This window comes from Lepisosteus oculatus, chromosome 19 (genome assembly GCF_040954835.1).
Source record: "Lepisosteus oculatus isolate fLepOcu1 chromosome 19, fLepOcu1.hap2, whole genome shotgun sequence".
Lineage (NCBI taxonomy): Eukaryota > Metazoa > Chordata > Actinopteri > Semionotiformes > Lepisosteidae > Lepisosteus > Lepisosteus oculatus.
Window position 1 is genome coordinate 7,696,839 of NC_090714.1, and position 10,565 is coordinate 7,707,403.

Genomic DNA, 10,565 nt, shown 5'->3' on the forward strand with positions numbered 1-10,565 from the left:
AACAAAGCAACCCATCATAGCTGAAGCATTTCCATGCAGGAGCTTATCAGTGAGCTGCATGAGGCAGTCTCAAACATGGCTGGAAAGAATTTAAAAATAATCAGCCTTCGTAAATTGTTTTTGAATATTCGCCCCCTACCTGAAAATTTCAATCCCATGGTGAGATCAGGAGTTATTTGTAATGTCCTCCTTTAACTTTTGGACAAGTACAATTGCAAGATATTGCTCTTGCCTGAAGTTATTCACAGTTGTGAGTGCCGCCAGTGTTGTAGGGCCGTTTTAGGGTAGCAGCAATGGGGTAACACCAGAGATGATTTGCAAATTGCTTTTAACAGGAATCATAAATTTCTTGTGGTGTCAGATGGTGCAAATTAAGTGATAGTCAGATCTGCACTCTGTATCGGAATATTTGTGAATTTTCACAGTTTCTTGGACACATGTACTGCATCTGGCAGCTTCTAAAAATTAAATTTCTTATTAAATTTAGCCTGTTGTACACCCCCAACCCAATTAGATGTCCCTGGAATTGCACTGGTTCTTCAGCTGTTCAGTTCATCACTGCAATGCTTGTATTGGGTGGAAGGAAGGAAGATGCCCTCTACCTGTCCACTCTGTACATCTTTCAAAATGCTGCAGGCTCCACTGTACCTGGCAGTACAGTTAGCACTGACAGGAAGAGTGGCACATCCTGCTGACCTCACCGCAAGTCTCCAGGTGCTTTGTAAGACTGAGGAATTGCTGTGGCGTCTCAAGATGAGAAGACCTCCAGTAATACTTGTCCTGTTCCGACGGACCCCTTCTGGGAATTGGCGTGCCACTGAATAACTGATCATGCTTCACCGGAGTGACTGATCTCCATACGTTGGCTTGTGCTCTCAAGAATACTGATTGAACCCTTCAGTAGCCACCCTAGAGAGAAGGCTGCAAACTGTACATACTATACAATGTGGGGTGACCACAATGCTAGAGCTGTGTGAACTGGCCGATTCCAGTTCCACGGTTGCCCACTGCAAATCCAACTGACCTATGAAAAAAGGTACAGACTCTGGTAGGAAATAAGAATATTGTGATGGATTTTATTTTTTTTCTCTGTATATGGTTCAGGGAACATTTGCAAAGCCTCTTTCTCTCTAAATACAAAAATAAAATAATCTGACTTCACTGTAAGGAGACATATCTGAGCGTTAAAGATGAGTATGGATTTCAGGCTAAAGGGAAGGGGTAGTGTGGCAATGCAGGGGAACTGGACCGTACAGCTGGCAGGGTTATGGGCCGTCCAGAAGGAACCTGAAGGAGGTATGAAACATTAAGCAACAGTGATGGCAGGAGGTGGCTATAGTAGAGGAAAAGGGACATCAGTACAAAAGGATGTAAGGCTACTGGGCTTGAATCCCACTCACAGTCTGTACCACTAATATGTATTTGGCAGATAGTAAATAACTAAATATTAACCCCTTGCTAAAAAGTTAGACAAAGTACAGACACCAAAAATATCATCCCTTGATGAACACAAACATTTTAATAGGCTTGAAATTGGGCAAGAATGAATGGCTGTATACGTAGTTGCATTGCCACAATATTAAAACACTTCCAAAGCTCCATTGCTTCCATCCCGTCAGTACCAAATTACTTCCTATCTCCTCAAAATAAGTCATTATTATTGTCATCAACTTTGATCAAGCTGCTCCTGGATAAAGGCCTCCCCTGCTTCTGTCTTAAGATATCTGCATTCACTGTGCCGGTTCTTAAATGTGCGTGCACCATATGTGAATACACACTGTCTGAAATATTAGGAACCCCAGAAGAGATGGCTTCTGTGACCCTCAAGTGTGACTCAACAGAATGTCTCCTGTGTGTCAGGAGGTGTTTGAAACAGTTGCAGTGCAGGACCCACCTCATTCTTCAGCTAAGATTATGGTGAGGGGATAGTGTGAGGGACTGAGCTCTACTGTTACCACCAGTTTGAAATGGGATTGAGATTTGAGGATTGTTCAGTCCTGGAAGGGGATAATAGCTGATCTCCTTCACCTGCAGCTTGTGCCACAGCCCAAGCAACATGACTCCCATAAAGATGTTTTCTAAATGCTGTGTTTAATATAGACACAGAGAGCATCCTACAGACACCTGAAATGTACTGCTCGTGCTGATATTCCTTATTTTTGCTCTCCTACAACATACAATACCAATCCTATTATGTCTTCCTTGTGTCCAGTCTAGCAGTGCAGCTGGGCTGAAGGCAGGCCGTAACAGCAGGTGATGCAATACAGATTGCTCTGTGATAGTGCTAGCTATTAGGCAGTGATTACTCCTGCAGAGAACAGTAATAATGTTGTTCTGCTCTGGAGCTATAATCTTCCTTCATACTTGGCCACTCAGGGCAATTTCAATCCCTGGTCTTTAGTCACTTCAGGGTGCTGTAAATAGTCCACACTGACTTCTTGATTTTACCTGGCTTCTTATTGACGGCGGTTTACATTTAACCGAAGGCACAGATTAGGCTGTGACCTAAAATTTTCTGTGAAAGACAGTTCTTTGAAAACAAAAATCAACCTATTTCTGATTCTGTAGGGGTAGCCAACTGCCAATTGCATCTGTGGAGTTACAGCTATGGATTTTTTTTCTTGGCTCAAGTACCTGTACCTGTAGATACCAATGCCATCCATTAGAAATTTTCCTCAGAGAGCAAATCAACATTAACCCTTTTCACAAATAATGTCGCAGTAACATTTCTGCTTCGCAGTGATTCAGTAACATTGAGTTCTCACTGAAAACCCTCAATTTTAAAACACATCTTAAAATATTCCCTAACTTGCATTGTTTTTTAATTTCTAAAAGGATGAGCATGGAACTACTGTAGTTCTGTTTATGTATGATTCTTGCACATGTCTCTTACAGTTTTGAACAGAGGAAAACAACACTAAGAGAACACTACTTTTTAATTAATAATATAATGCTGCTTTTAAAGTTTGCTTTGAACTGCGTTAATCTTCTAAGATTTCAGAGAAAATAAGGAATGCACGTCTAATTCAGAGAATGACTGGCCAATCTTAAGACTTCCTGAACTGTGTAAAAACTCAATATAAGGATTTGCTGGAGAGATGTATGTTGTAGTGTATTATTTGTCTTATGGTGTTTAAATGCAGAGCTTTTTGGTCTTAGTTTGCAGAGTGGTTTGAATGTAGGTACCACAAACAACCACTACAGAGATACATTATCTATTGTCAGGTGAGGTACTGTCCCTCTCATCAAAATCATATATTACTTCAGAGGGCATACAATTTATTTTATTATTTTACATTATTATTGGAAGATATCTTACCATGGACATTTTGTTCCATTGGAGTTAAAGAATAACAGAATTTGACATTTCTTGTATTTCTTTCATTAACAGAAAATTATGTTGATATCCAAATGGATACACCTACAGTATTTAGAAATGAGGTAGATCACTTACAATTCTGGCACTAGATGGTCATAATCAAATTTTTAAATATCACCGTTTTTCTTTCTTCAGTCTTAAATATCTCCATTATTCTTAATTTGTTTAGATTATGTTTTTATCTGGTACAAAGATATTTTTGAAAGCTTAACATAATGCCAAACTTCTACATTGCAGAGCAATATAACAAGTTTGACAACAGAACAATAAGTTAGGTTGCAATAGAGCAAAACGTGTGGGTGTGTGTAATTATGCTAATTATGTTTATTATTATGTTAATTTGATTAATTTGTTAATATGAACATTAAGTACAAAGAAACTATTTGCTGTTCCTTTGTTTAGTACAGTAATTCACTAAAGCATTTTGGCAAATTGTGATTTCTCAGCATGTGAATGAATCATTGTCTGGATATTCAGAATTAGTCTTCTAAATATCCAGACACTACAGTAGCTCTAATACAATAGCACTAATACAATCAAAGGAATCAAAATGGTTCCTCGTAAAAGGTGAGATCCACAGTTATCTGAATGGAACTTTCTGAGCTTTACTTAAACACTTAACACGTAACAGTTTTACCCCTAATTATGACTTGTGCCATGCTAACCTGTTAACCTATATCATGAGACTCCAGCTGTGCCCCTGACTTTAAATAAGCACTTGTTCTTTTTCCAAACCTGGTTAACTCCGTACAAGAAAATGCTAGACTCGGAAGCACCTTATTTATGCACTGCAGTTACTACAAAAACAACTGGCCGATTTTTTAAGGAAGATTAAAAAATGGTACGACCATCATTTGGTGCCCATACATACTGGGTTGCCCTTAGTATCGTTTTGGCTTAAACTCCCTGCTCTGCAATACTAAAGTAGACCCTGTGTAGGTACAAAAGGTTTTGTGTAGAGGATTAATTAGGTGACTGCAGAGACCCTGTATACAAGAGAAACAGGTTTGCTGAGGTCAGTATAAGAGAATGACATGTGGCAATTGTAATTCTGAGGTGGGTACTGTTGGGTATGGTGTTTCTCAGGGTTCCATCCTTGGTCCACTTGTTTTGTATCTGATAATACCTGAATATGAAAAATACCTTCACTGATGTTGCCTTGTCTTTACAGATTGGAGAGAGGAGCACCCCCAGGAGCCCATGTCTGACCTGAAAGCAATGTGTGACCCATGTTGCCATGATTTCTCAACTTTGTTTTTTTCCTCTGAATCTGGTTGTTAACATGATGGAATGCTGCTACCACCAAAATCTATGGAATTAATCTGTTTATTTCGCCTAACGTTCCTAATGTTGACCTTGAACGTGGGGCAACATTTCTAAAATGTTTCAGTACAGTTAACATGATATTAAATGGTGATTTGTTAAGAAAATGACAAGGATGGCCTTTGAATTATTTTTTACAGTAGAAATTCAGTTATAATAAAGATAACACGTTTTACCAAAGTCATACCAGCTCTGAATCCCTTTGAAATCACCCAGGATAGCAGCCCTTTATTTGTCATTATATTGTGCCATTGATGTGGCTTCTCAATGTACCATGCGAGCAAAGTCTCTGTAGATCTCTAACTGAACCCTTTAAGCGTTCAGAAGAACACGTCTATAGAGAATAGCAGTTGGGAGAATTTAATTCTGTACAGTTTAGCTCCAAGTCAGGTTTCATTAATTGAGCCATTTGCCATTCATCGAAATGCAAGGAAATTGAACACGCTCTGTTAACTTTCCCAGGGTAAGATTAATCAAATGTTAACACATTTAGAGGCCTATCCACAAAAGAGAAAAATTAAAATAGGATGAAAAAAATCATTGCATTAATAAATAACCTAAACAAAGAAACACCTGTTGGCCAAATGATTAGGCTCTGTGATCAATGAAAGACTTTCTGCTACATGGCAAAAGATTAAAAAATGGATCTGACATATATTTATATAGACATATTCTATCTATTAATCCTGAATTATATGAAAATGAAATTGCTAGTCTAAAAATACTTTTAATTTTGTTACACATATACTTTATGTAGTCTAGATGACCAACTACAGACATCTGTTTAGATCTGTTTAGAATTCATTGTGTTATAGTACCTTGACTAATTAGGGTGAAACAGCTGCCTGTGGATGTTTGCCTTAACAAAAGGTATCTGCAATAGAATTTAAGAAAAAGGCTTTTGAGGTGGTTCTGATTCTTGCATTATGAAATGGTGACAACAATTTCATTTACATGTCTCCTGTAATTCTTTCTTTTTTTGCTTTCTTGCACAATCTATATCTGTCAGATTCCTGTTTCACCAGTTGCCATGTGATGTATTTTCTATAACTGCCTTGGTTTTTCAATGAGGTGTTTTAAAACATCCAGTTTCAGTCCAACTAGTCACCCCCTGTAGGACAGGAGAACATGCAACCCCATTAGATATTTCCCCAGATCATAACTTCCAGTAAAGATCTCAGAAATGCAGCCTGGATTGATTAGTCTGATTTCTGAATTCCGAGGAATCTGATTGTTTTAACTGTTATCTACATATTGTATAGATGCTGTCAAACTCATCTCCCCACAATAGAAGTCAGTGATTTTTATACTCCATAATTTTAGCTCAAGTAGTAAACAGGGGACAACTCAAAGCAATTTACCTGTGGTTTTATCTCTTTGGTCCCCTTTTGACATAATCTGAGAGTGGCCATCACGAACTTTATAACAAAATCGATAGTAATTGATTCCTCAAGGCTGAAGTAACCGAGCCTTCTTAACAATGTAATTTAGGACTTGTGTGTAGACCTTGAATCTGACTCTGGTAAGGAGGTGTTAATAAAGAGGTGTGAGACACCTGCCTGTGCATGCACAAACGTGATTTTGTGCACTTTGACATTAGCAAAATGGTACGCTTGTGTTGCCTTTTGTTTGTACTTTCAGACTTTTAAGTAAAAACAAAAATGATCATTATTTACCGAAACAGGAAGAAAACGATCCAGGATGCGACCCACTGATCTTAAAATTGTTAAAACCTTGGAAATGAAAAATTTCCAAAGGCCTTGGGTATGAAACTGAAACATATTGTTAAATACTTACACTTCTGCTCTTCTTCTCCTAGGAGACACACTCCTACATATAAATACTAGCCTGCTCTCCACAACTGCACATCTTGTCAAGCCCCCCCTTCCCTTTACCCCGTCTTCACTCTTGCAGCTGCCTCCCTGGCTCGTTCCTCACAAGTGAGGTGGGTTGTCACGGTGCTGTTTTTTTTTTCCCTCAGCCAGGTGTGTTAACACGAAACACGTTTATACAGTATGTCCACTGTCCTTTTATATTCATCAGCTTGCTTAGCTTTAATTAGAATTTGATTGAACTACAAAAGTCAGTTTCAGTACATTATTTTGCAGCTCTTCACATTCAAATGAATAAAACATGATCCTGATGGTCATGATGGTGATGGTCATGATCCTGCAATGGTGGGTTAACCTCTTATCAGCCCAGATCCTGCAGTCTCCCTATATGTTTCTTCTGAGCAATTCCTGGTGTGCTAAGATACCACTCCACCCATCTTCAGTCTTCAGTCTCACACACACACTGGTACAGTCAGTTCTAATGACCTTCCTATTAAGTGAACCCGATACAGGCATTCTTTAAATAGTCTCCGATATTCCCCATAGACCAGTCTGGGAAATAATTTTTCCCTATTGATTAAAGATGTTGGCTGGATCAAGCCCTACTCCAGTAGCTTGAATTAATGTGCTGGATCTCAAGCCCCTCAGAAGACACTTCTAGCAAAAATGCATTGCAACCCACTGAAGATGTTTCTGTCTGGAAAGGTTATCAGAGAAAGTCTTGGATTTTCTATCATTTTGTTATAAGTAAGCAAATGATCGCATGCTTTCAGTAAGTTTGGGTCTGAAATTGAAAAGCTGTTTTGTAGATATTAGTTGTTGCTGTGTCATTTGGCAGGGATGCTAGACAAAAATCGTTCCTCCGCTGTTTATATGATTGGATTACCAGAGCTGCATAGCTGAGCCATGCGTCTCCTAGGAAAAAGGCATTCTAGTCACACTAGACCATTATCTCTGTTTCCAAATGAAGTTCAGCAGCCGTTCACTCTCCCAGAGCACTACTAAGGCTAGCTTGATTGGGTAATGCCTTAATTCCTGTGAGACAAGCCCTGCCAGAAAGGAATGGTGGCCTGTAAACTGTAGTAAGGACATAAGAAAAAACTATAAATGAGAGCAGGCTATTTGTGCCATCTAGCCCCTTTGGCAGATTGTAGTTAGATTGATTGAAGAATCACATCTAGTTGTTTCTTATAAGAAACCAGGATATAGGCTTCAATAATGTGGTTGTGTAGCATGTTCCAGACTCCCACAACGCTTTAAATGCATATAACAATATATACTGCTCTACCAAACATAGTAGAGAATACCTCTAACAACAGGTTGACCTACCTGCAGAGGTGATTAAATTCACAGTATTTTGAAATATTTTTCAGTAGATACCATTGGAGAGATGGGACCTCTCAACCAAAACGGGTTGATGCAGATCTGAACGAGACATAGCTGGCAGTACAACAGCTTCTTGAGACCAATATTGTGTTTCCTGTGTGTATTTTGTTTATCTACCAGTTACTACCTTAAAGACTTTGAGAACACCACATAAGCCAGGTGTGCTGTTGTCTTACACAATATACATGCTTTCCTCTAGCCAGGTCTTACTGTACATCAGTATTTCCCTTAGCAAAGCACACTAAGGTCTGATCAGCTTTACAGTGTTCGTGGGCCATGTGACATGCCACATACTGGTCCACTTTGAATAGATGTCAAACTACAATCCCTTCCAGTTTAATTTATGAGATGTCTAGAAGAGGTCTTCCACACATAGAGAACACAATATGGAAAAAACATTAAATGTAAAATGATTCAATGTTCGGTGTGTATATTGAAACACTTTCTTGTTCCATTTGTAATTCTGACACAAAGTCAGCTCTCAGGGGAAAATGAACCATCTTTACTCAAAACACATTTGAAAATAAAAGGTCTATTTCTGTTTTTTATCCTGTGGGTTCAGTGAAATGAATTATGCAGCAGCACATTTAGTGGAGGAGAAAATAAAAATGTTTTATGTGAGGATCTACATACAAAACACTCCAGCTCTTCAGGTTGTGATAAAAATATGCTTTCAGATAGAAGGTAATATGTGTGCTCCAAAGGTATTACGGTTGTTATTGTTATTATAAATGCTATTCCTATTTTATCTACAGCAGTCGCTTTTAATGGTGTGGGGGTTAGCTTCTGTGTTTGATTATGGAATTCAGCTTCAGTCTGTGAGGAGTTTGCATGTTGCTAGCATTTGTGTGTGTTTTCACTCAATGCTCCAGCCTCCTCCTATCAGTTACATATGGGTTTGATTCACAGGATACTGCAAATTAGTTATTTTAGTCTTGCTACCTCACTTCCTGACCTGGAGCAGAAAGTCTGTGGTGTCTCAGTGCTGTGTTTTGTTTGGACACAAAGTTTTTGGACTCAGCAGAAAAAACACAACCACTTCCATCAACTGTGTTTGTGCAGTTGTTGCATCTATGATTTTCGTGCTGAAGCATTCAGGTGTTTTTAAGAGCAGTATAGTCTACCAGCTTACTTTTGTGCTTCTAGAAAATGTTCACCCCAGTGTCATGTGAATATTGTCCTTCCCTTTGTCCGCACTGAGACACCCACTCAGTTGGCCTGAACTGGTGGTCCTGATCTATTAATGGGTCTCACACCCGCAAGGCAGCGCACTCGAAACGTCATGGCAACTGTTCGAGTTCCAAGAGATTCCACCAACCAACCAATTGCTGTGATGACTCAATTGAGCAGATCGATCCCACCTGTGCGCTGTTAAATTATCACTTCCCTTGTCTAACTGGATATGTAGGATCTGCCACAACAGTACCTCCCTGCTCAGTCTTTGTGCTTTGCTACAAATCTCTGTGTTTTGTTCTCCTATGTTGGTTTGTTTGGATTTCCCAGCTTTGCGTGTTACCTTGACTTTGTCTTTGGATGTCCCCTGTGTGCCTCTGCTAGTGTCATCCCGTTTTGGAACTTTGCATTTCTGTGAATGTGGCTCTGGACTGTGCTTCACTTTTTGCTGAAGTGGCTGTTAAGTTTTGGATCATTCCCAGGCTCTATCTGCATTCTTCCTACCTCAGGAAATTGGTTACTGACTGATCTGGGGACAATAAGGAAAGGAAAACTGTTTGACTGTCTGATAGCTGAGAAATGTAACTATCATAAGCAAGTGCCACCCAGTTACCGGTAAGCGTGGTTCGTAGTGAATAGTCTTTTTAGATGTCAGTAATTCAGCTCTTTGTGTTTGGAAAACCATTTTACTCCTGATGAAGTCATAATCAATCATTCTTATTCTGTTTATTTTTATTTACTTCTATTCTGAATCTTCAGGCTATCTTTACTTTCTTCACTAGAGTTCTCTTTTAATCTACTGTATCGCTACCTTCTGAAAAGTAATCTAAAACTAAAAATAAAATACATATATATATGAATTTTGTTCTTTTTTTCCAGTTTGGAATTGTCCCCAATTTCATAGCAGCTCGATATGGATTTTTAAATTGTTAGTCAACTTGTTTCTGCACCACTGGGACCTTTGTACTGTTGCGGAGAGTGTGAAAAGCACCAAAAGATGGACATTTGAGCACTGTGGTTCACACTAACAGCCATGCATCACCTGCAGTGCAGTTGCCATCAATTGGAAGAGTGATGCAGCTCTCGCTTATAATGACTGTGAACTCTAAGACACCCCTCAAGAGGGCATTGTTGCACAGCAAACCAAGGATACATCAGTTCAGTTCATTTTAAGTTAATTGTAGGTGCAGTCACATAGTAACATAGGTCAATCCAGTGCTGACTGGCTCAACCCGAGTTCTGAAAATGTGCTTTTTACTATCTGAGCCACAAATGCTTTATTTTCATGGAACTGTCTTTAGAATGACTAAATATGGTTTGCTCTCTGTGCCAAAAAAAGTAAATTGGGATTTGGGATTTGGAAATCATGGGTGGAAGTTTCATCTGCCCACTACTTTTACCTGTTACTGATAAACATTGGCTGGAATTTTATTGTTCTGATAGCAGGCCAGGTGCTGACAATGTTGTGATTC

At 39.0% G+C, this 10,565-nt stretch overlaps 1 protein-coding gene across 1 annotated transcript in view; it reads left to right on the top strand.

Moving 5' to 3' along the window:
• The window catches only part of usp31 (ubiquitin specific peptidase 31), a 51,957-nt gene extending 47,168 nt beyond the window's left edge, over nucleotides 1–4,789 (top strand). Inside the window, exon 17 of the mRNA XM_069180704.1 lies at nucleotides 4,551–4,789. Coding sequence (XP_069036805.1) covers nucleotides 4,551–4,660 — 110 coding nt within the window. The 3' untranslated portion in view covers nucleotides 4,661–4,789. The remainder of the gene's footprint in view (nucleotides 1–4,550) is intronic.
• The last annotated feature ends 5,776 nt before the right edge of the window (nucleotides 4,790–10,565 follow it).